Source organism: Tursiops truncatus, chromosome 5, assembly GCF_011762595.2.
Source record: "Tursiops truncatus isolate mTurTru1 chromosome 5, mTurTru1.mat.Y, whole genome shotgun sequence".
Taxonomy (NCBI): domain Eukaryota; kingdom Metazoa; phylum Chordata; class Mammalia; order Artiodactyla; family Delphinidae; genus Tursiops; species Tursiops truncatus.
Genome location: NC_047038.1, coordinates 29,444,760 through 29,471,404, shown reverse-complemented (window position 1 = coordinate 29,471,404; position 26,645 = coordinate 29,444,760). Strand labels below are relative to the sequence as shown.

Sequence of the window (26,645 nt, the reverse complement as noted above, 5' to 3'; positions counted from 1 at the left end):
TCCATGGATTGCACTTTGGGAAATATTGACCAAGTTTTTCATGGTTACTTAACCCTTAAACATTTTTCCTCTTCAGAGAACAGAGGCAGTATAGTTAGATATTTGGATTTTGGACTCAGATAACCTGAGTTCAAGCTCCAATGCTGTGACCTTGAGCAAATGACTTACCTCTTTGAATGTCAGTCCTTCCACCTCTAAAATGGGCATCATAATAGTATCAGTCTCATAGAGTTGCTGGTAAGTCTTAAATGATAACTTCTATGAAGTACCTAGCATAGTGCCTGGCATATAGAATGCTCTCTAATTTTTTATATTTATGATTGTACTGCTACTATTAGAGATGGCTTGGACGTATACATCTTAGCTACTCATAAACATGGAAGTCATTATTGTGATTTCTATCATCTTGAGCTTTTCATTCAGAGGCAATAGGTTTGGGCAGATAACAGATCTTTCAACAGCCAACTTTGCATCTGGAATCTCCTCCAAACCTCATCTACCACACTCTAGGCTAAAGAATTCAATCTCACTTAGACAAGATTATCTAAGCGTTTAGTTATTTAACCTAACAAGTTAATCAAGTTTATCTTCCTTGTCCTTCTGTCCTTCCAACCCATTACTTTTCTGTCTCTCTTTTTTCTTCTTATGCTTTTGAGCTCCAGTACTGCTTTTTGACTAATTTATGTTTCCTTTTCTCTTTCATCCAGCATCAACTGAACTGATTTAGGGTGACCTGGCCATGTTTTACTAATCCACCAATTCAACAAATATTTACTCACTACCTAAGTGGTCCTTGAATTTATGTATCACTCTGTGCACGGAACTCCAGGACCTGACTTTGGCAAAAGGTAGAATCTGAATGTTTACATAAGATAAGGAAAAAGAATGAAAAAAAAACACAGCTACCTAAAAAATAGCTGAGATGCAAAAAGCCCTTTGGTTAGGAGAGAGAGACTGCGCACACAACAGGAAGAAGCCACAGACTCAGTGGCAAAGGGTGAGATTTTCCATCACAAGCACACCTCTTCCCAAACGTTCTCTCCTCGAAAGCTGCTGACAGAGCTTTGGCAAAGGATCATCCTCCCACTGGCTGATAAGCAAAGCCCTGTTTTATATTTAACTCACTCCGGTAGGAGGGGTGGAGTGGGGGATGCGTTGTTTGTAAGAGGAGCCGTGACAATATTCTCGTCAGTCCTCTTCCTCCAGCTCAGCTCCTCTTCTGGAGTCCTTACCCCACCCCCTTGATTCCACATTCATCCTTGAGTGTCTAGTGGGACCGTGAAGGGAGAGGAAAAGATTCAAGCAGCCAGAGAGAGAGAGGTGTGGGAAAGGCGAAAGCAGGCTGCCAAACCAGGGAATTCCTTCCAATTGAAAAAGGAAGACTGCTGACGTTAGTTAGTTAAATTTAACAACCTTTTATGTGTAACATTTGACTTTGGAAACAAAAATGATCTTGGAGGAGGGAGAAGGCTCTAAGAGATACTGCATTAAAAGGAAACATGTGGCCATCATCTGTGCGGTGGTGGTGGGTGTCGGATTAATAGTAGGACTTTCCGTGGGCTTGACCAGATCGTGTGACTCTACCGACGGAGGACAGGGCACAACCCAGGCTCCTTCCCACAGGCCTCCCACTTCGAGGCCTCCCACTTTGAGCCCTCCACAGGACCAGGGGGTCTGCCCTGCCAGTGAAGATGAAAGTGGAGGCTGGAAAGATTTCAGGCTGCCGGACTTCATCAACCCAGTGCACTACGACCTGGAGGTGAAGCCCCTGTTGGAGGAGGACACGTACACGGGCAGAGTGAACATCTCCATCAACGTGAGCTCACCCACCCGGAACCTGTGGCTACACCTCCGGGAGACGAGGATCACCCAGCTCCCGGTGCTGAGGAAACCCTCTGGGGAGCAGGTGAAAGTCAGGCGGTGCTTCGAATACAAAAAGCAGGAGTATGTGGTAGTGGAGACAGATGAAGAGCTTGCACCCAACGGTGGCAAGGGTCTCTACCAGTTGACCATGGAGTTCGCCGGCTGGCTGAATGGCTCGCTCGTGGGGTTTTATAGAACAACATACGTGGAGAAAGGACAAATCAAGTAAATTTTAAAATTTTTTTTGCTTTATTTCTCCAAAGCTATATATTTGCTTTCCATTTCTTCTCCTTCCCTTTCACTTTCCACCTTTCAATTATATTGATGGTCTGATCTTTATCTAAACTTGGTTTCATTTCTGCCTGTTCATCTGGGAAGCAAAAATTCTTGCCCATTTATATTTTCAAAGCCTACCACAAAATTTGAAAGTATTGAATGAGCTGCATGGAGTCTAAAAACTCAGTGTAAGTCCTTTATTTCATCAGGAAAAATCATATTATACTGCATTCTATCCTTAATATTTACATGAACTACCTCAAACTTTAAAAATACATGTGTCTGGTAAATTTCACTGGTGATATTCTTGGGCTATGTGGCAATGATTTTAAAGTGAACTTTTAAAATTATATCACACTAAATTTAAGTGAAAATCAGTAAATATCAATTATAATTTTGTCTGTTTTATTGGAGAAGAAACATTGAGAGTATGTAAAATTCACGCAATTGTTTTTGTGTTTTCATTTAGGAAGGTAGGACTATGTCTTTTTAATCTCATATGGCCAGAACCATGTTTTACAGATAAGCTTTCAATAAATACTCATTGAGTCCATACATTAGTGGTAGCACACGGATAACTCTTCAGGCTTATTATCTATCATGCAGTATGCAATGGTTATGCTAAGCCTTAAGCAATTAAGAACATAAATATATCCCCCACACACAGCCCTCCTAGTATACATGTATATATACTTGCATTCCCTGAGTCTAGCCAAATGGTTACTTGCCTTGTCGCTCAATCAGAGGCTATTACTAGAGCTTTGTCAAAGGCATAAAATCTCTCAATGAACTCAAAAAACCTTCACTCTGCAGGTGTGGTCCTTGCATCAGCGAGGAAGGCTACACCTGAGGTAACATTGAACTTGAAACTGCTTTGACCTTTGCCTACTTAGATTCTGAACAAGTAAATGATTAAGAAACCTTATATCACTGTTCAGAGTGAGACTGAGGCCAGCCCTCTGAATATTCCTTTCCTATGTTGTTTTAAGCATTTTATAGAGCAAAGCAAATCTTTTGGTCAGAATTCTTCCTATTGTTTGTCAGAGAGACCCAGGGATTAAAATAAAATATTATACATTCTTATCTCACTGTGCAGTACAGCAATAAACTGAGTAGAAATGATAGTCTGAAAAAATATTTGGAGGGATCATGTTCATATAGATACTGTATCTTAATATTACTTGCAAAAAACAAGCTTCTTTATTGTTTACATATTCTTTCTGTTTATATAAATTACAAATGTTGAAAGCATAGAAAATTATAAAAAGGAAAAAAAGAACCTATAAATAATTTCACCACCCAGTGGTTAGCCCTGTTAAAACACTAATGTATATTCTAAATTTTTTTAGGTAATCAAAATTGTAATTATATTATGTCTACATATCTCTCTGTCCATATACCTTTTAACTGAATATACTGTAAGCATTTCCCTTTGTTAAATATTTTCAAGAATCTGATTTTAAAGACTGTGCAATATTTCACTGCATGAATGCAGTTATTTTTTTAAAACCAATTCCCTAATGTTGGACATTCAAGTAGCTTCCAGTGTTTTATTACTATAAACAAGTCAGAAAGAACATAGTTGTAAGTACCTAAGTGTGTATCTGTTTATTTTCTCATGTTAGGATATAGTCCGAAAAATAGAATTGCTGGGTCAAAGGGTACAAATATGTCAAGAAACATGTAACATTTATTTTGTTTAATTATTTCATAAATAAGACACATTCACTACAGAAAACTTGAGAAACAGAAAATTATAAGGAAAAAAATCCATCTATAAGTCCATCACTCAAGCATAGTCATTGTTAGCAGTTAGGCAGACATTCTTCTAGTTATTTTTTCTGGATACAGATAAACATGGCATTATTATGCTGTATATAGTATTGTGTAACATGTTTTTACAATATATCAACACTTTAACATATAATTTGGTATTCTTCCACAAATGACTTAATGGATATATGATAGCCCATTGTACCAATAAAATGTAATTCATTCAACTTTCCCATTAGATTTGGGCACTTAAATTGCTTCTACTTTTTTACCTATAAACACCTATAAAATGTAATGAACAGCCTTATAAAAAACTATGAATAGTATTTTCTAATATTTCTATAGGAAATTTCTTAGGAAATTGGCTCAAACTACACATGTACTAGTGCATGCATGTGTGTGTATATATACACACATCTACACATATATAACACATGTGCATGCACATGTGTATATGTGTGTATCTCCAAACTGACTTTCAAAAATATGTCCCAAATTACATTTCCACAAACAATGAATGAAAGAACTTATTTCTCTGAGCCTTACTAACGATAAGATGATTTTTTTAAGTGTTTGCAATTTGGTAAAGAAATAATACTCTAAAGAATATCTACTTTCAAGAGATTCTAAAAATATGTTAGTGTAAAGTGAAAACAAGTAAAAACTTTTAAATGATTATTGCTGAGTTTAAAACTGCTTTTTGGGTTGTGAAAAGAACAGAAATTGCATCTGGGTAAAGCCATCAAAATACTTTATAAAATTCTATACACTACAGGAAGGCCAAAAAATATGGAACACAGTTCCATTAATAAGTTTCTGTTATATATTTTATAAATACAAAAAATTACTATATGCTAAAATATATATTATTCATTCTAACTCTTTGGATTATTTTACTGTATGAGTTAGTTTTATGATAAGATATATACTTGAGAGATGACATTCTGAAACTTAGCTGTCTTAGTTGCTAAAATACTCAGAAATACTAAGTGACCCAAGGTTGGGGAGGAAGGCTGGTGCTCAATTAGGCTCCCATGGAGGACTGGTGTCACCAGGTTTGTCTGTTTTCATTGGTAGCAGATGAGGCTCTTACATTACACAGGATGCAGCCAGTTTTGCACTGCACACATGGTTTTGGAATGGTTCTGGAACATAATAACCTCATTTAGGCTCAATGGAATACTTTTTGTTTTTCTTATTCTGAAATATTTCAAGCATATGAGAAAAGTGCATTGTTTTCTTTCAAGCCTGTGAATAACATTTTGACAGTGCAGGCCTCTTTAGTGGGTCTCATCTACAGAGTGCAGAGGAGGGCCACAAGCGTGAGTTCAGGGGGAAGAGCACCGTCCTTTCAGATTATAGAGTGAACTTTGTAATATTTGATGCTCATGCAATTTCAAATGCCATCAGAGTAATACATTTTATGTACACCATCAAGATTATACTTTCCAACCCTTCTGCCTTATTGTAAAATTAACTCCAGGATTGAGTATATGCGGTATGGGATATGACCGTCGCAACCACAGTGCAAATAAACATTAGTGCACTCAATAGTAGCCAAAATTACTTGATTTCTGTAAATACAACCGACACTTGAACTTCACGGAGAAGAGACAACTATCTGAGCTTCTTTCCCTCAAAATTCAGAGGCAAATGGAGACTTGGAGAAGGTAGAGCAAGTTTAGAGTTCCCTAGCCATAATAACCGTATCATCTCACCGGGGAGACAGCTATAGTGAGGGTCAGGAGAAGAAAGTTTGGGAAACTTAACAGCCACTTTTCCTACTCTCTGGTCTGTTCCTTCGGGTCTGAGGAAAACTACTTCGAAGGATTGGAACCTTTGGAATGTTTTCCTGCCCACACCACCAAACCATTTCAACACTCCTTCTCAATAGTTATGTAGGATTTCCAGTTGTTCTCAGAGTTCCCCTCTACTCACATCTCCGAAGTATATAACAATATTCTCTCCTCTCCAAGGTTCAGCATTTCCTTCTCTGCATTTGGATTGCTCTTACACAGCATTTCCTAATTATCTGTTTCAGAGAGTTCTAGTTGCATGGGATATTAATAGATACTGTCAGAAAAATGCAAGGGAGGGATTCTGTGGCCAAATTTCTTTGGGAAATAATACTAAACACAAAATTATGTTAAAGTTTTTTAAACTTTAAAGTTTTTTTTAAATGGTGGGACTTTTCAGAGACTTTTATATGATAATGTTCATTATGAACCTCTAGAAGCTGCCATAGTATGTAGTTTCCCAACTGCATGAGACTGTGGAATCTTCTGTGGGTCCCTGAGAGTAGGGTCCCTGTGTCTCTCTTGTTCACTACCTAGCACACAGAGAGAACTTAATGATTATTAAATGAATATATAGAAATTTTCATATAGGCTCTCACACTAGTGTCCTCTGGAACATGCTGGGACATGCTGCATCGCCACAGCCCCTTTCCCATAGAGGAATCCAATTTCCACCAATGACAGCTCCACCTTCCCACTCAGTCAGGATGGAAAACTTCCCATGGTTCCTTTTCTCCCCGTCTTGTCAAAGGCAAGAGAAGTCAGTAGAATCTTTTTTTGACTTAGGAATGCAGTCTTCATACTTTAAGGACTGAGAACCATTGAAACTGACAGGAATTGCAAGAAGAATTTAAAAGAGGGACACATGGTTTCCGGTTTGGGTTTTCTGGGTTTTTACAGCATTGCTGGGATTGAAGTTGAATTTTGATGTAATGGTGGGATTTCAATAGGCAGAGGCAAGCAAGAAGGTAAAAAGCAGGCAAACAGGAAAGGCATTAGGTCAAAAAAGCATAGTCGGGAGAAGAAATAAGTTTGTAGGAGAGGTTTATATGAAGAGGCTAGCTAGAGATAACTCTGGAAAACCCACAGGAAAAAAAAAAGTAAGGATATTTAATGACAGGCATTATGCAGGAAAAGTTAACCAATGACTATTTACATGGGGAGGAAAGAACTAAATCCGTACATGAGTATATGAGAGACACTGCAGTTATCCAGGAAAGAGAAGACGATGAGGATCAGGTAGGACAGTGATTTCAGGACAGACAGAAGAGAACATAATGGAGAAAATAGCTTGCAGGTAACGCAGTCAGGATTTGAAGACTGACTGGCTGTGGGGAAGAGATGAGTTATAGATTTAGGATGCTCCAGATATCTCATCTGATAGCCCACACCTTTCACTGATATTGAAAATAGAAGAACCAGGTTTAGAAGGGAAGGTCATGAGTTCGGTGGCCGATGTGTTGAATGCCTGTCAGACATCTAGGAAGAGATGTCTAGTAGGCACTTGGATAATTAAATCTGAAGCACAAGGTTAGGGCTTGTGATAAAGATTTAGCAGTTAAGTGGAAACAGAGCAGAAATCATTGAGAAGGTCATAATTAAGTGTGTGTGTGTGTGTGTGTGTGCACGTGTGTGTGCATTATATCCTCACGCACAGATATGTATACTCATTTGTAGTTTTGATCTTGAAATTTTAATTGTATGTCAGTTTATTCATTATATTGATATGTCGAGCTATCAGTATGCCCATTATCAACAAAGAACAGCTTCAGCAGGGGTGTCTTGTTTACTTGTTGCAGGATGCATAGTAATTTCCTTTATTTTGGAAGCAAGCAAACAATAACAAATTTTACTTGACCTTGAGTATCCTCTGCATAGAAAAAAAGCATTTGGAAAATAAATTTAAATAATTAATTGGTTCAAACCACCATAAAAATAGGTTGGAGGGGCCTCCCTGGTGGCGCAGTGGTTGAGAGTCCGCCTGCCGATGCAGAGGACACGGGTTCGTGCCCCGGTCCGGGAAGATCCCACATGCCGCGGAGCGGCTGGGCCCGTGAGCCATGGCCGCTGAGCCTGCGCATCCAGAGCCTGTGCTCCGCAACGGGAGAAGCCACAGCAGTGAGAGGCCCGGGTACCGCAAAAAAAAAAATTGGTTGGAGTTTGAATAATCTAGATGGGTTGTCTTGCACTGATCAGCTCCTCTACTGAATTCTGGAACCCTTTACTAGTCTGCAAAGATACTTCATTGTGGCTGCCTTGCCTGCATCAGCAGTCTTTCATTTAAGTTTTTCACTCAGACCTTGCTGTTTATTTTTCTGGCTCAAGATATTAAACTGCTGAACATAGCCTGAGAGTCTTCATTGGAAACAGTACGCCAGATGATTTCTGAGGTAATCAAGTAGCTGGTTTTTTTAAAGTTGATTCAGAGTGAACGGTTGGTGCTTGCAATCATTACTTCCTCTCTCTTCAGCGTTCTCTAAGGTCAGCTTGATCTGATGCACTCAGAGAAGTCAGAGGAATGCCTTCCCTTTTGTAAATTAACAAGCTACACAGAATTATACTTTTAATGTGCTGGGTCTAGTAAGTGACTTACAACACAGAGAGGCCCCGATGTAAAAATGGTTTACCTCAGCACATTTGCCTGGCATTATAATTATTTAGGACATACCCAAGAGTTACTCCTGAACATACTGTGAGATTAGCCAGGCCTTTTCCATTAATTTGCAAACCAATTCATCTAACTTTAAAAAGAAGTTTTAATCACTGAATAAAACCTCCCCAAAGAAGTTGTGATCTAAAATGGTTTTGTATTGCTATCTCATATACGTTGTTTTCAAATCTGCATATATTTAGAAAACTTTGGTAACTCTGGATGGAATTTAGCATATACAAATAGGGCCTTTTTAAATAATTGAAGTATAGTTGATTTATGATATTATATTAGTTTCAATATTTTTATAGATTATACTCCATTTAAAGTTACTATAAAATATTAGCTATATTCCCTGTGCTGTACAATATATCCTTGTAGCTTATTTATTTTATACATAGTAGTTTGTACCTCTTAATCTGCTACCACATCTTGCCCCTCCCCCCTTCCCTATCCCCACTGGTAACCACTAGTTTGTTCTCTATATCTGTTAAGTCTATTTCTGTTTTGTTATATTTGTTTGTTTATTTTTTAGATTCCACATATAAGTGATAACATACAATATTTGTCTTTCTCTGTCTGACTTATTTCATTAAGCATAATACCCTTCAGGTCTATGCATATTATTGCAAATGGCAGACTTTCATTCTTTTTTATGGCTGAGTAATATCCATTGTATACATAGATACTACATCCTCTTTATCCATTCATTTGTTGATGGACACTTAGGTTGCTTCCATATCTTGTCTATGAACATTGGAGTGCATGTATCTTTTCAAATTAGTGTTTTCATTTTTTTTCCAGATAGATACCCAGGACTGGAATTGCTGGATTATATGGTAGTCCAATTTTTAGTTTTATGAGGAACCTCCATACTGTTTTCCATAGTGACTGTACCAATTTGCATTCCCACCAACAGTGTACCAGGGTTCCCTTTTCTCCACATCCTTACTAACATTTATTATTGTGTTTTTTGATAAAAGCCATTCTGACAGTTGTGAGGTGATATCTCACTGCTTTGATTTACATTTCTCTGATGATTAGTGATGTTGAGCATATTTCTGTGTGCCTGTTCCCCAACTGTATGTCTTCTTTGGAATATTGTCTATTCAGGTCTTCTGCCATTTTTATTCAGGTTGTTCATTTTTTGGGTATTGAGTTGTATAAGCTGTTTATATATTATGGATATTAACCCCTTACTAGTCATATCATTTGCTAATCTTTTCTCCCATTTCATAGGCTGTCTTTTTGTTTTGTTGATGATTCCCTTTGCTGTGCAAAAGCTTTTAAGTTTAATTAGATCCCATTTGTTTATTTTTTATTTTGTTTCCTTTGCCTTAGAAGACAGATCTAAAAATATATTGCTACAATTTATGTGAAAGAGTGTTCTGCCTATGTTTTCTTCTAGGGGTTTTATGATTTCTGGTCTTACATTTAGGTCTTTAATTTATTTTGAGTTGATTTTTGTATATGGTGTGAGAAAATGTTCTAATTTCATTCTTTTACATGTAGTTGTCCAGGTTTCTGAGCACCATTTATTAAAGAAACTGTCTTTTCCCCATTGTATATTCTTGCCTCCTTTGTCATAGATTAATTGACTATAAGTGCGTGTGTTTATTTCTGGGCTCTCTGTTCTGTTCTATTGATCTACGTGTCTGATTTTGTGCCAGTATCATACTGTTTTGGTTACTGTAGCTTTGTAGTCTGAAGTCTGAAGCCAGAGACTGATATCTCCAGCTTTGTTCTCTTTTCTCAAGATTGCTTTGGAAAATTGGGGTCTTTTGTGGTTCCATATGAATTTCAGGATTATTTGTTCCAGTTCTGTGAAAAACGTCACGAGTATTTTCATAGGGATTGCATTAAATCTGTAGATTGCTTTGGGTAGTGTGGACATTTTAACAGTATCAATTCTTCTAATCCATGAACCTAGGATATCTTTCCATTTCTTTGCATCACCTTCAACTTCCTTCATCAATGTCTTATACTTTTCAGAGTATAGGTTTCTCACCTCCTTGGTTAAGTTTATTCCTAGGCATTTTATTCTTTTTGATATGATTTTAAACAGGATTATTTTCTTGCTTTCTCTTTCTTTTGGTTCATTATTAGTGTATAGACAAAGCAACAGATTTCTGTATACTAATCTTGTATCTTGCAAGTTTACTGACTTCATTTATTAGTTCTAATAGTTTTTTAGTGGAGACTTTAGGGTTTTCTATATATAGTATCATGCAAATAGTGACAATTTTACTTCTTTCTTTCCTATTTGGATGCCTTTTGTTTTTTCTTCTTGTATGATTGCTGTGGCTAGGATCTCCAATACTATGTAAATAATTGACAAGAATGGGCATCCTTGTCTTGTTCCTGATTTTAGAGGAAAAGCTTTCAGCTTTCCACCACTGAGTATGATGTTAGCTGTGGGTTTGTCATGTATGGGCTTTATTATGTTGAGATATGTTCCCTTTATACCAACTTCAGTGAGAGTTTTTATCATGAGTGGATGTTGAATTCTGTTAAATTTTCCTACAGCTGTTGAGATAATCATGTGATTTTTTATGTTTCCTGTTGTGAATGTGGTGTATCACAGTGATTGATTTGTGGATCTTGAACCATCACTGCATCCCTGGAATAAATCCTATTTGATCATGGTGTCTGATCCTTTTTATATATTGTTGAATTCAGTTTGCCGATATTTCATTGAGGATTTTTATATCTATATTCATCAGAGATATTGGCTTGTAATTTTCTTTTTTTGTAGTATTTTTGCCTACTTTCAGTATCAGAGTAACGGTGGCCTCATGGAGTGAATTTGGAAGTGTTCCCTCCTCTTCAATTTTTTTAGAATAGTTTGAGAAGGATAGATATTAGCTCTTCTCTCTATGTTTGGTAGAATTCCCCTGTGACACTCTCTGGTCCTGGACTTTTGTTTGCTAGGAGTTTTTTTTTAGATTGGTCTGTTCAGATTGTCTATTTCTTCCTGATGCAGTCTTGGAAGATCTTATGTCTCTAGAAATTTATCCATTTCTTCTAGGTTGTCTAAGTTATTGCTTTATTGCTGTTCATAATATTCTCTTATTTTTTTAAATCTCTGTTATATTGGTTGTAATTTCTCCTCTTTCATTTCTTATTTTGTTAATTTGGGTCCTCTCTCTTTTTTCTTGGTGAGCCTGGCTAAACACTTATAAAGTTTGTTTATCTTTCCAAAAAAACCAGCTCTTGGTTTTATTGATCTTTTCTATTTTTTTCAGTGTCTATTTATTTCCTTTCTGATCTTTATTATTTCCTTCTTTCTGCTGGCTTTGGGCTCTGTTTGTTCTTCTTTTTCTAAGTCTTTTAGTTGGTAGGTTAGGTTGTTTATGTGAAACTTTTCTTATTTCTTGAGGTAAGCCTGTGTTGCTATAAATTTCTCTCTTAAAACTGCTTTTGAGGCATCCCATAGATTTTGGATAGTTATGTTTTTATTTCCATTTGTCTCAAGGTATTTTCTAATTTCCTCTTTGATTTCTTGATTGACCCATTGGTTTTTTGTTGTTGTTGTTGTTTTTTGCGGTACGTGGGCCTCTCACTGTTGTGGCCTCTCCCGTTGCAGAGCACAGGCTCCGGACGCGCAGGCTCAGCAGCCATGGCTCACAGGCCTAGCCGCTCCACGACATATGGGATCTTCCTGGACCGGGGCACGAACCCGTGTCCCTGCATCGTCAGGCGGCCTCTCAACCACTGTGCCACCAGGGAAGCCCGACCCATTGGTTTTTTAGTAGCATGTTGTTTAGTCTCCACCTGTTTGTGTTTTTCCTGTTTTTCTTCCTGTAAATGATTTCTACTTTCATACCATTGTAGTCAGAAAAAATGCTTGATATAATTTCTATCCTCTTAAATTTGTTGAGACTTGTTTTGTGGCCTAGCACACAATCTATGCTGGAGAATATTGCATGGGCTCTTGAAAAGAATGTGTATTCTGCTGTTTTGGGATGGAATGTCCTGTAGATACATATTAAGTCCAACTGGTCTAATGTGTCATTTAAGACCACTGATTTCTTAATGGTTTTCTATCTGATGATTCTATCTGGATGACTGTCCATTGATGTAAGTGGTGTGATCAAGTCCCCTACTATTATTGTATTATTGTCAATCTCTCCCTTGTCTGTTAATCACACTCATATTCCCAAATTAGTTATCTGGCTTATTTCTGAGGTGTGACTAAATTGAAACATTCTTGCAGAGAGTGACTTTTCCTCTTCCTTTGCCTGGGGAAGAAATCAGAATCCAGAGGAATTCAAAAGAAAAAAGCAGCTGACTAAACATGGGGTTGGAGCCTGGTGGATCTTCTTATAAATCCTTAGTACACTGGGGAAGTATACAGGCTTCTTTATATTCTGATGCATTTGCAATTCACTACAGTCTACATGTGTTAGAAACTTCAATTGATTAGTTAAACTGTTATCACAAAAACTAATCAGTAATACTGAAGAATAAATTCTTGGCTGGGACTTTTTGGGTAACTTTATTTTGAAATAATTTCAAACTTAACAGAACAGTTACAAGAACAATACAAGAAACTCCTAGGAACACTACCAATTGTTTACATTTTGTCCTATTTCCTCTCTCCCCAGCAACCCCATGTCTCTGTCTCTCTCTAGACCTTTAGAGTATATTGAAACATTGTCTCCCTTTACCTCTTCACATTCAGTATATACTTCTTAAGTACAGGGACATTTTCTAACATAACCACAGTACAGTTATCAGAATCAGAACATTTAACATTGATATGATAATCATCTAATCCACAGTCATAATCAAATTTCATCAATTAACCCAGTATTTTTTTCCCAGTCCAGTATCCAGTTTGGATTCATGCAATGCATTTAATGTCATGCCTTTTTAGACTCCTTTAAACTGGAACAGTCCCTTGCCTTTCTTTGTCTTTCACAACCTTGATATTTTTGAAGAGCACAGGCCAGTTATTTTGAGAATATCCCTCAGTTTTAGTTTGTCTGATTTTCCTCATGATTTAAAAATGCAAGTCAAGCATTTTTGTCAGGAATTTCAGAGAGGTGATACTTAGTCCCTCTCACGAAGTCACATCAGGAGACACGTTATGTTGATCTGTACAATTATTAGTGATCTTTGATTACTTGTTTAAGGTGGTATCCAACAGTTTTCTTCATTGTAAAGTTATAATTTTTTTATCTGTAAGTAATTTTCAGAGAAAGTGTTTGAAACTATTCAGATATTCCTTTCCTCAACAAACTTTCATCCACTTTGTTTTGGCATCCACTGATGATTTTCTAAATCCATCATTCCTCCTAAAATTATTAGTAGGCAATCTACTGTAAAGAAGAGCTTTCCTTTGCCCCACTTATTTATTTATTCATGTTTTATCATGGATTCTTATTTTAATCAATAGTTTATAATTCCATTACTTATTTTGATGTTCCCCCAGATCTGGCCAGGGGTAGTCCCCTCCAGCTGACTTTTGTGTCCTTTTGACTTATTCTTATGATTCTTTGAAAACTTCCTTACTTTTTGGCAAAGCAAGATGTTCCAGGATCATTTTGGACCTTTCTGATCCAGCACTGGAATCAGCCATTTTTATGAAGAGTTCTGGTTCCTTTTATTGGAGAGTGGTAATGGGAACTAGTTGTGCTCATTGCTACAAGCTTGTCATTTCTTCTAGACAAAACTAGGAAATACATGTCTCTGTGTATTTTTATATCCATTTACATATATAGATACATGTGTATGTGAAAAATCATTGAGTATACACTGAACCTGCAGTTACAGTTCAATACCAAGGTCTAGTCTTCCCTTTTTTACAAATTTATAACTCTCTTCCCCAGCTGTGAGAAACCTGCCTTCTGTTATCCTCATTTTTTTTTTCATTTGCTCAAGCTTGGGATACAGAAGAGATTGTTTCTGAACTGTTAACTCATGCCACTGCAACAATCCAAATCTAAACCTATTTACTGGAGCTCAATATTGATTTAGTTATTTTTAGGTAAAATTTATATACATTAAATGCACAAATCTAATGGGAACAATTCAATGAATTTTGACAAATGCACACATCTTTGTTAACCACACCCATAAAAAGGTATAGCGTTTTTTTTTAACATCTTTATTGGAGTATAATTGCTTTACAATGGTGTGTTAGTTTCTGCTTTATAACAAAATGAATCAGCTGTACATAAGGTATAGATTTTTTCAGTCATCCCAGAAAGTTGTCCCCCTCAGTCAACAGTGTCCTAAAAGACAGACCTTTTCCAGTTTTATTTTTTACAGATTAGTTTTTTTGGCTGAGTTTTTAACAACTAATTTTTATATCCAGAGGGGTTTTAAAAGAAATTCAAAAATATTTTAATTTCTTGTAGTTGGATGTTGACCTATGACATATTATTTTTTATATAAGTTAATGTATATAATGCATCCTTGAACCCAAATGAAATGAAGACACTTACCATGGCCTCTGCTGACCCCTTAGTCCCTCCAGTTCACTGTACTTCTGCTACACTGGACATCTTTCAGGTCTCAACCACATTAAATTCTTTTCCACTTTAGAGACTGTGCACTTGCTGTTCCCTCTGTTAAGGAAACACATTTTCCCTAATCTTCACCTGTCTGGGTTTTTCTCATCATTCGGATCTCAGCAAACCATCACTTACTCCAAGAGACTGTCCCTGACTACTCTACCTAATATTGCTCACCACTTTTCCTGAGTCATTTTCTGTCACTTCCCCTGTTTCATTTTCTGTATAGCTCTTAACACTCTCCTTATTTATCTATTTATTTATTCTTTGTTATTCCCTCAGAACCTAGAATAATGCCTGGTAGATGTGTGTGTGTGTGTGTGTGTGTGTGTGTGTGTGTGTGTGTGTGGGAAGGGGTTCAATTAATATTTATTGGATCAATGAACAATGTAACAATTTGTTATTCTTTATGAAATATGTTCCTTAGTCTCTGAGAATTCTGAAGGATGAAATATTTTCCTTACACAAATTATTAATGAATATAAGTCAACATTTCTTTCCTTTTACACTTTTTACTCTGCTTACTCTTCTAATGAGCAAATGTACAATATCTTACTGTAATATAACTACATGTAAAAAGTTTACATTCATTGATTTGTTTTGAGCAATTACTCAGAAAAAAATATTTCCACTTTGAAATGATGGAAACATTAAACACTCACATTTTAGCTTAATAAGCATTAAGTTAGAGCTATAAAGGAATACTGTCTCTTTCCAAAAGTGGACTTTAAACCTGGCCAAAGGTTGCTTCACTGGGAGATTGCTCAGGGACTGACTTTGCATGAAAATGAAAACTAAGGGATTTGTCCCTGGTGTAACATAAGTAAGAAAGAATGTACTATTAGGGACAGGAGCTGTGGACTCTGGAATATACTCCTCTACTCCGTGACAGGACACAGCTGTTCACACTCACAAGGACAGGTACAAGCAAGCCTTTGAGTTTGGCTTTGTGTTTATCTACTTGTCGCTTGATGGCTTTAGGATGGAAAGAGTGATAGCTCAGAAACGGATTGATTTTTGCTCATTTAGAGTTCACAGATTTTTAGTTATGGCAACAAAATACCTAACTACTCATATAAAATATCCGAAGCAGTTTCTGAATTTTCATTTATTTGTTAACCTAACAATTCCAGGAAAGACTTTGACAACTATTTGATAGTTTTCTGGATGGAAACTCATTTTAAGAAATGCAGTAGTTATAATTACATAGCTGATTCTTTTCTATAGGAATAGAAACATAGGTGCTATCAGAAGAGGCAACATATATTTTGTTTGTGTGTTTATTTCTAAGGAGCATAGCAGCCACTGATCATGAACCAACAGATGCCAGGAAATCCTTCCCTTGTTTTGATGAGCCCAACAAAAAGGCAACTTATACAATATCTATCGTCCACCCCAAAGAATATAAGGCACTTTCAAATATGCCAGTGGAGGTGAGTATTTTAAATTTTTTAACTTATGCAGATAGTCTCTTTATAATATCAGGTAAATTACCTGCTTTGCTATGAAAGAACCTACTGAATTCTAAAATAAACGTGCTCTAATAGCTTATTTAGAAGCTCGAAAATACACTTGGGCAATCTCTTTTCTTTGAGTACTAGACATCTTTAATTCAAGATATCACATTCCAATCAAAACACCATGTTAGGTTTTCTAAGCAAGAATGGATACAGTAGACATACATTAGCTGGGTTCTGCTTAAATGAAAGAAGCCCCTAATCATGACAAATTAAAGGCAAACTAATGGAATTACAGATTTAAAAATATTCAAGGGCCTAGTTACTATTCTTGGTTTTCAGTTGAATATAAACCCAGTTTTTAATATAGGGCTACTACAAAAAATCATCACTTAAATATTGGAATATAGCCACAACTCCAGGAAACACCATGCCTATAGGTATTCTAGTGAACAAGAAGTACTCATTAAATGTTAAAAAAAAAAAATAGGCTACAATAAGTTCTATTTGTATAATTATTAACATGACTCTTTCCTCTGTTACTGCTCCTCCTCTCCAGAATGGGTAACGCAGTTAACTAAAGCATCATTACCTCAAGGTTGAGGTTTATTATTCCTTATACCTTTGACATGTAAAAGGATGAAGCTTGGGGCTTCCCTGGTGGCACAGTGGTTGAAAGTCCGCCTGCCGATGCAGGGGACACGGGTTCGTGCCCCGGTCCGGGAGGATCCCACATGCCGCGGAGCAGCTGGGCCCGTGAGCCATGGCCGCTGAGCCTGCGCTCCACAACGGGAGAGGCCACAACAGTGAGAGGCCCGCGTACCGCAAAAAAAATAAAATAAAATAAAAGGGTGAAGCTCATCCTTAGATATAACTGTCACCTATCTAATACCAGAAAAGCATTGTGCGTACTTTACAACTCCCATCTTTCTGATCCACTTTGTGAAATATCATCACTGAAATTCATCCTCTTTAATTACAAATATTCCTTGAAAAAGCAAACCAAAGCTTTAAGAAGGTTAAAAAGTAAACTGTTGGTGTAAGCTTATCAACTTTTCTTCTGGTGTCAGACACCTGGGCAATTGGGTTTTGATTGGAGAAGAAAGAGGAAAGGATAAACCTAAACTATGACACTCTAATCCAGAAGACTGGATCAGAATAAAATGCCATCAGAATTTTTTGGCATAGAACAGAGAAAATGAAGGTGGGAGGAGTAAGAATGCAAACTTTACTAACCTCTGTTTACAGTTTCCTCACATGACCTTTTTGTTTTGCAGAGTATATACTTCTTCACTTTCACCTAGTTCCAGAAACTAGTCCTGGAAGAAAGTGAATAATCTGGGTCCTTAGGAGATCGAAACTACTACTAGGTTTTTATCATAGAGTAACTTTGCTGGGGCTCCAACTCTTCTCTATAAGCATGTGCACATAACATGCTTGCCTTGCCGATGATGCATCAAGTTCTAGTCTAGTCTCCCTCTCTTAAATCCTTTTTTAAAGCTTTCCACTGTAGAGTGACTCACTGTGTGGCTGCAGGGCATGTGGAAATGTTTAAACAATGGGTAGCAGGAATTAGGCAACTATTCATGGATGAAGTATTAGGACTGATGACTGGCTGAGAGAGGAAGGCAAAGCTGGCATGGACAGAAAACCAGACAGATGGGGTCGGTAGTTGCATGAAGTAATGCAATCCTTCTTTCTCTCCACGGTAACCAAAGCAGTGACTTTAGTGACCATACCCTGGGTCTCAGATGGAGACAACCAGAGATGAAAAAGACAACCTAACATCCTGCTATGCCTGGTACAGCTATTACCCTCTTGCACATAGTCAAATCAGCAAATACCTGCTTAGTTCTTCCTGTGTGCAAGGCACTGAGCACTAGCCTGTTCTTCATTAAGAGGCCACAGTACCTGCTCAAATATTATGGCCAGGATTGTGTGTTTAATGTAGAAAGATAAACTCCTGTCCAGTTTATATCACAAAGTTGTATTTCTCCCTGAGAAACCTCATATGGTATATAGTTCAATCACTCTTTCACAGTACTAAAAATAAAATGAATTTTCCTCTAGTTTTTTTCAACATCACCAGTTAGGGGTAAAATTTCTTTTTACACCTAAGCTTTGACAAAGGACTTCTGACTGGAAAGCTAGGTTTGGAGTAATTTTTTGTTTGTCTTGTCCATGATTGATCTTTTTATAAATAAAAAATTATCTTTTGCTTTCAACAGAAAGAAGAGTCAGTGGATGATAAATGGAATCGAACAACTTTCCAAAAGTCTGTTCCCATGAGCACTTACCTGGTGTGCTTTGCTGTACATCAATTTGACTCCGTAATGAGGATATCAAATAGGGGGATACCTGTGAGTACCATTATATATTTTTTAAATTTACCACATATGCATTTGTGATTTTATAATTTTTTTGAATAGTTTTTTTTTTTTTCACACAACAGACCAGAAAAGCCCATTAGTCACCAGGCTCTGTGAGCCTGATGATACACTGAATAATATGGAAAAATGTAAGCTGAAAGGACCCAGGTGAAAAATAAACAAACAAAACAGCCATAGGAATGGATAGTCTTGAATTATTTAAGGTGAAAATTCACTATAAGTCCAAAGCTAGCTCCTAAGTATATCAGCACAAAGGTATTAAATATTTGCACATGCTTAATTTAGTAAAATGATTGGGTGTATGTGTTTGGGGGTCCCAGATGAAGACCAGAGGGAGAGGAGGAAACCAGAGGGAGATGAAAATCCTTCAAGTAACTAAGCACTGAGGTGTCTGTGGTGCCATTCCAATGTGTAATTCAACATAGGACAACAGCAAAGTATCAAAAAGCATTTTCTAAAAGTGTAAGAAAATACAAATAAGCTTTTTTTAAATCAAAATGATGAACTGAATAATTTTCTTAGAAAAGTAGATTCTAAATTAGATTCTAAATAAGAAAAGTAATTCTAAATACTTTTACCTAATTATTTTTCTCTTTTGGGGGGCCCCCAATTTGCTCATGCCCTGAACACTTGCTAAGCTGTCTAACGGTTAGTCTGCCTCTGTGATACATATTATATATATAACACATTATAATCTTTGCAATATAATTTTATAAGGAAGAAATCATTGCTCCTACTTTACAGATGAGAAAACTGAAATAATGAGTTTAATTAATTTGCTCAAGATCACCCAACTGGCAAGTGGTGGAGACTCAAATTCCAGATTCTTTTCAAACAATGTGCCCTGCTAAACGTTCTGAAATGTGATATTCTGAAAAGTATCTTTACCTCACTGGAGGGGAGAGATGCTCCTCCCTCCACCCCATCTACAGAAGACAGGCAACCAGAGTTTCCCTCCTGCAAAAACCTGTGGGGTTCTTTTCTTCACAACTGAACAGAACCTTGCAGGAGAACTTAAAGGCATCTAATGTGAATGTCAATTCAAGGTAAATTCCACCTCTTTGGCATTTGACTGGCTCCCTACCCATTCACTCTAAATTGAAATCTAGCCCTTAACACCCAAGCACAAATGCTCCAGTACAATTTCCCACTCCAGAGGGAATTACAGGAAAACCACACTACTTATATCTACTTGAAAGTAACATCGGTGGGAACCCACACCAGTCTCACAGTACTACATTCTTAGAGCTAAACAGACAACCTAAGACAAACAGACATATGAGGAAAACAAGCAACATAAAAGAGAAAATCCAAGACCAACAGAAAAGCACAGTGTGAGTAAATAAGAATAGTTAGGGAAACAAAAAAAAAGCCATAAAAAATTAAACATATTCTGACAACACAACTTTTAATTATTACACTCAGAGATTCAAGAAGATATGATCACCATAAAATAAAAACAGGAAACTATGATAAAACAATCAGCAATAGTAGTCAGAGTTTAAAAAAAATAATTTCCAAAGCATGACCTTGCTCTAACCTCCAGGAATTTGTTGCTAATTCCTTCAAAAACCAGAACCCAATAAGCGAATAGCTTTAGTTCCTGCCAACTTCTTTGTGTCTTTATCAACTCCACGGAGATGCTTATATTGTTTGAAGCCCTGATACTTCTCGTGGGTTTTCCACTTTTATATTGCAACTATCATTTCTGTTTGTTTGCAGTGGGGGTACATTAAAGCATCAATATTCTGCATGATCTAGAGCCAAAATCTCTATATTACTTGTTCAGCTAAAAAAAAGATTAAGCTAGTTACTTTTTGTGTAATACAACATTTTTAGTAGAAATTTCATGAATCAAAAAACTATTCTTATCCACTCTGTTTCTGACAGTATTATTCTGATATATTTATCACCTGCTATTCATAATCAGATTATACTGTGCAGTCCAAAAATCTTTAATACCCTGACTGAACTCACCATTCTGGCAAGAATCCTTTATGTCAGTAAATACTGAATCGAGGCCTATGTTCTTCTTAACTGTCTACCTGGAGTAGCAGATATTAGTACTTGAACCATTCACTATGCTTAAAATGTCCTTGTTGCTCATGAAGATTAGAGGACCCAACCCTAAAAAATTGTTAGGAAAAAAGGTAACCAAGTTTGGAAAGTAGCTCAAAAGACTTAACTCTGCTTATTTCCTTTTTTGAATATTAGTTGCATTACATTTTTTATTGAGATATAGTTGGTTAACAATGAAGTTCAGATGTGCAACATAGTAATTCACAACTTTTAAAGGTTATACTCCATTCATAGCTATTATAAAATATTGGCTATATTCCCTGGGCTGTACAATATGTCCTTATAGCTTATTTATATTACACATAGCTGTTTGTACCTCTTAATCCTTTACCTGTATTTTGCCCCTCCCCTCCCCCTCCCCACTGGTAACCACTAGTTTGTTCTCTATATCTCAAATTTTGAGTTAAATGAGAAGTAAGCTGTCAACAAATGTTTTGTGTAACGTAAGTGACGATGCTGGGTTTCTTCTCAAACAACACCTCATGGCAGCTGACCTCTGGAACTCAAAGTTCTGAACACATTGTGAAACTTCAAAGCCACAGCGAAATTACAGTCCTTAGTCACCCAAACTTCAAGCCAAGGTTCTGCATATTTATAATAATTTATCTATGCATAAGGGGCAATCTAAAATTTAGGAAGTGTATATCACATTCCTGTGATAAAGCAGTCACAAAGAAAAGTTGAAAAAACCCCAAAGTATCACTATTCTTTTCTACTAAGTATTCCCCTTCCCCCAAATTTCTGCCTATTGCTGGAAGAATATTTAGAAGAACATAAACTTATAAAAAATTAAACACATTGATGACCTCCTGTAATATCAACCATGTACCTTAAACACGCATTTATAGAATTAAAAACAATATCAAGTTCTTTTCTCTTTCTCATCCTGGTTACATCAGCATTGATAATAAAATTGAGGGTTCCTCCAATCAGAATGTTTTATCAGTCTTTGTTGAGCACATACTATGTGCACAAGGAAGATGCTAAGCCCTGAAGGGAGTGAAATATGCTAAGGTACCTGCACTTCAATTAAGATGTAAAACAGAAGTGGTCACCACTGTCCAGTGTCTCCCAACTGTGTTTTAAGGTCTCTGCTGATCATGCCATTTTTGAGTGCCAAAGATCTCATCTTCTGCTTTAGGGGCCCTGCAAGGGTCCTGGGCCATTTAAAGGGGTGTGTCTATTTGGAACAGTAGAGATAAGATACAAAAACCTCAAGAGATGAACAGGTGCTAACTCTGCTGGATGATCGGCAGTGGAAAGGCAGACTGTTGTCAATGGGGAGAGTGATCATACATTTTTATCATTTATAGAATATAAATAATAGAGAAGGCGTTACTAATTATGCTGGCATAAGAGGTGTAAGCAGATAAGCAGCAGACTTACATTCCTGGGACATTCTGGGCAAACCTGGATGTTTGGTCACCTTTGTCAATGGAAGATGCTCAGCAGACAAGGACAACAAAAACATGGACACAGGACACAGCAGACCTGCAGGGCTGCCAGGTGGTAGTGGGAACCCTGTAGGCCCTGACTGGGCTTCTGACTAGGGTGATGGTGGTAGTGGTGGGTAGCATCTGTTCAATCTGATTCCTTTCTGTTCACATGGTCTTCCCAAGTTCAGTGCCTTCACCTCAGACTTTAAGACACCCTTCCAGAGCCTTGCCCCTTCAATCTTAGTACCCCTCTCCTGGGGTACTAGTTTATTGAGACAGAGCCCTCTGGACGTCCCTCCAGTCTCTTTCCAATCTATTGTTACAGTATAAACATTGTGGTCTGCTTTTTTCCTTGCCTTCTGTTTTTATTGCTAAAATCCTTTTTAACCAGGTTCTTGCAAATTAAAACAGTTTGGCTTTCAAATTTATTGTGTAGGCATGAAAAGCCTATTCTGGACTTCAAAAACTTAACTTCTATTTTTTCCCCCTTCATTCTCCTAGTATTCCTAATGGTAATGTGGATACCACCCACATATAAGGAAGTGCAGACAAAGAAAATTACAGAGGTTAATCATTCAATGTATTATCTCTAATGATACTAATGTTCTTGATGGGACACAGAGCTATCATGTGTCAAGAATTGCTTATGCATTAGCTTATTAACTGCTCACATTATCAGATAGGTACTGTTGTTACCTCTATTTTGTAGCTAGGGCAAGTCAGGTTTCATTCTTAGGAGTAGAGAAAAGAAGTATGATACAGTAAAAAACAAACTTTGCACTGAAGTTTAGTGTCAGTTTTGTCTTACTTCATTTTTCTCATGTACACATTTTTCTCACGCACACAATGTACACAATGAGGAAGTTTATTTTTAAAACTCTTCCAACTCTAAAATTTGAAATAGAAGTCTACAATCCTTACCTAAAACCTTTGTGTCTAGTTGTATGTTTGACGTCAGAAATTTTCAGATTTGTGAATGGTAATATGGTACAAATATTGAGTATTATTGAGTAACTACAATGGGCTCTGGGGCAGCACCTTATAATCAAACAGTAGTATTTCTGCAGCAATATTTTTTAGTGAGAAAATAAAAATTATTTTTAAAAACTCCTATCAGTTCAGGTCAGATGCTACTGACAAATTTGTTTGCTTAGAACATATAAAACAACTTTTGATTTTCAGAACTCTTTGTACTTTATAATTGTGAAAACTGGGCTAATGAAAGGATTGGGGTAAAGATATCATCAGTGATGCAAAACATTATATTTTATTATTATTAATAGTGCCAGATTCATAGAATTGGTGTGTAGAGTGAGACATTGCATGGTAAGTGCTTATCACATTACCTGGGAATTTTTAAGTATCCAGTAAGACTAATAGTTAATCATAATGATTACACATAAAAGAAGTGACAGCAACCAATTAGAATAAATTCTCGTGGACTTACATTCCATCTCTCAAATTCCTGGAGACCCTTAATTAAAAGGACAATATTAACAACTCTAAAAGCGTCCTTTACAGTAGGTTGCCATATGATAAAAGAAAGGCAACAACAACAGTGATAAAGCAGATGTAAGATGTATCACACCTCCTAAAAGAATAATCAGCTGCATATAAGCTTCAGAAAGCACAGATTTTACACCTGACACTAGCTCAATAGATGCAGTGCTTTGAGTTATGACTAAAAGTACCCATGGACCTCCCTGGCAGCCCAGTGGTTAAGATTCCGCGCTTCCAATGCAGGGGGCATGGGTTCAATCCCTCGTCAGGGAGCTAAGATCCCAGAAGTTGTGCAGTGTGGCCAAAAATAAATAAATTTAAAAAATAGTATCCAACAGTGGTATATCTAGGTAACTTAATTCACTTAGGAAACTTAGTATCTTTAAAAACTAAATATATGCATTCAAGTTAAGTTCTTGAAGCCTTACAAACTTCATATATATATATATATATATATATATATATATAGTTATAAAGCTTATATAAAAACCTTTATATTTAACCTTTAATAGAGTCTTTGAATAATAAAGGCATATATGACTTTTCAGAAAGTAAGAAGAAACAATATGCATGCATATCTCCTTCTTCACCCCATGCTATTTCAATATGGTTATCACAGGCTTTAAAAACGTCATCTCAGTAAAGCAAGCACGTAAACTAGAATGATAGTAATTATTACAAAGCAATGATAATTCAGGAGTAATTTACTGAATTTTGTCATGGACAGAAGTGCTGAGGCTCAGCAAATGAGGGAGGTGGGTAGCAGCTTCTACCGACGCCCATAGAAAGTGATCTTTAACATAAAAATGTTTCTGATATATGGCAGATAGGACACACAGATATGCTTTGCCTAATAATGTTACAAGGTTAACAGGCTGTATCTATATATTCTGTGATTGCTTAGCTCAGTTGATCAAAGCAGTGGTCATAAAATATGATGGATTATATATCAAAATAAGGGTCATCGATCACATGTGATCTGCAGACTGGCCAGACTGTAAAGACAGAACATACTTCTCTGTGGTGTTGAGTTTCTCAGAAACAAAAAAGGAAGGCATTGCTTTTATTTGGATCGAATTTACACTAACACCAATCCTATTTAAGGACACTGCATTCCTGTTGCTGCCAACAATAGAAATATGGAGAGGAAGAAAAACCTGATTATATTGTCTCAGAAGCATTCTGATTGAAGGGAGTCAATCAACCAGCATGGGCAATGTAAACATATTGACAGAAAAAGCACATAGTCTTTCTCCTCCCCATTGCTCCACCTAAGGTGGGAGACCTCACTGTTATCTCTTCTTCCTCTTTTTCAACCCTCTTTCGCTCTCCAAATATTACGCGCAACACAAAAGTACAGAGTGTGTACACAACAGCAGAGTGAGGCAAGAGGAACTACCCTTTCTGAAGTTTTTAACAGAAGAGAACAGATGTGGTGGAAATTCTGAGAATCTCAGTTTACAACATGACAATGCTATATGAACGTGATAGTTTTGATTTCACAGGGGGCAATTACCTTCTCTCTGTTCAGTGGCCACCAACTGGATCCTTAGTTTCACTTAACTTCTTGGAAAACGCATGTTGTTCACAAAGAGAACAGGAGGGCGGTGAGGAAATGTATCACTTCTTCTAGAAAGCAAAAATAAATAAATAAATAAATAATAAATAAAACAAAACAAACTTTAAAAGAAAGGGGATGATAAATGAGTGAATTTTGTAGCCTTCGGAGATGAACACATCTTTACTTAGACAAATAAAGCAAGAATGTCAATCACCCAGTAGCTTGGGAGAACAGTGAGTCAGCAATAGTAATTTAAGGGATTCTTTTTATTTATTTTTTTATTATCTTTATTGGAGTATAATTGCTTTACAATGTTGTGTTAGTTTCTGCTGTACAACAAAGTAAATCAGGTATATGTATACATATATCCCCATATCCCCTCCCTCTTGAGCCTTACTCCCACCCTCTCTATCCCACCCCTCTAGGTCAACACAAAGCGTCAACCTGATCTCCCTGTGCTATGCAGCTGCTTCCCACGAGCCATCCATTTCACATTTGGTAGTGTATATATGTCAGTGCTGCTCTCTCCTTTCATCCCAGCTTCCCCTTCCCCTGCTCAAACCCCGTATCCTCAAGTCCGTTCTCTACGTCTGTGTCTTTATTCCTGCCCTGACACTAGGTTGATCAGTACCGTTTTTTTTTAGATTCCATATATGTGCGTTAGCATATGCTATTTGTTTTTCTCTTTCTGACTTAACTTCACTCTGTATGACAGACTCTAGGTCCATCCACCTCATTACAAATAACTCAGTTTGGTGTCTTTTTATGGCTGAGTAATATTCCACTGTATATATGTGCCACATCTTCTTTATCCATTCATCTGTTGAAGGACATTTAGGTTGCTTCCATGTCCTGGTTATTGTAAATAGTGCTGCAGTGAACACTGTGGTACCTGTATCTTTCTGAATTATGGTTTCCTCAGAGTATATGCCCAGTAGTGGGATTGCTGAGTCATATGGTAGTTCTATATTTAGTTTTTTAAGGAACCGCCATACTGCTCTCCATAGTGGCTGTATCAATTTACATTCCCACCAACAGTGCAGGAGGGTTCCCTTTTCTCCACACCCTCTCCAGCATTTATTGTTTGTAGATTTTGTAATGATGGCCATTCTGACTGGTGTGATGTGATACCTCATTGTGGTGTTGATTTGCATTTCTCTGATGATTAGTGATGTTGAGCATCCTTGCATGTGCTTTAAAATTCATGATTTAATGTGGTTTTATATATATATATAATTATATATATATATTCAAAAACTACCATTTTATTTGTTAAAGCATACCATTATGCCATATTGAAGCACTACAGTGTTTTTGTTTTCTAACATCTTTATTGGAGTATA

At 36.8% G+C, this 26,645-nt stretch overlaps 2 protein-coding genes across 9 annotated transcripts in view; one reads left to right on the top strand and one right to left on the bottom strand.

Annotated features, from left to right (window-relative positions):
* ELOVL6 (ELOVL fatty acid elongase 6) overlaps positions 1 to 26,645 on the bottom strand; it is a 435,739-nt gene that overhangs the window by 315,119 nt on the left and 93,975 nt on the right. For all 8 annotated transcript variants that reach the window (XM_073804980.1, XM_073804977.1, XM_073804979.1 and 5 more), the window contains exon 2: positions 25,258 to 25,370. The gene's annotated coding sequence lies outside the window, so the exon portion shown is untranslated. The remainder of the gene's footprint in view (positions 1 to 25,257; positions 25,371 to 26,645) is intronic.
* Positions 1,268 to 26,645, top strand: part of ENPEP (glutamyl aminopeptidase) — a 103,639-nt gene continuing 78,261 nt past the window's right edge. The window contains exons 1-3 of the mRNA XM_019928062.3: positions 1,268 to 2,088; positions 16,171 to 16,312; positions 18,565 to 18,696. Coding sequence (XP_019783621.2) covers positions 1,448 to 2,088; positions 16,171 to 16,312; positions 18,565 to 18,696 — 915 coding nt within the window. The 5' untranslated portion in view covers positions 1,268 to 1,447. The remainder of the gene's footprint in view (positions 2,089 to 16,170; positions 16,313 to 18,564; positions 18,697 to 26,645) is intronic.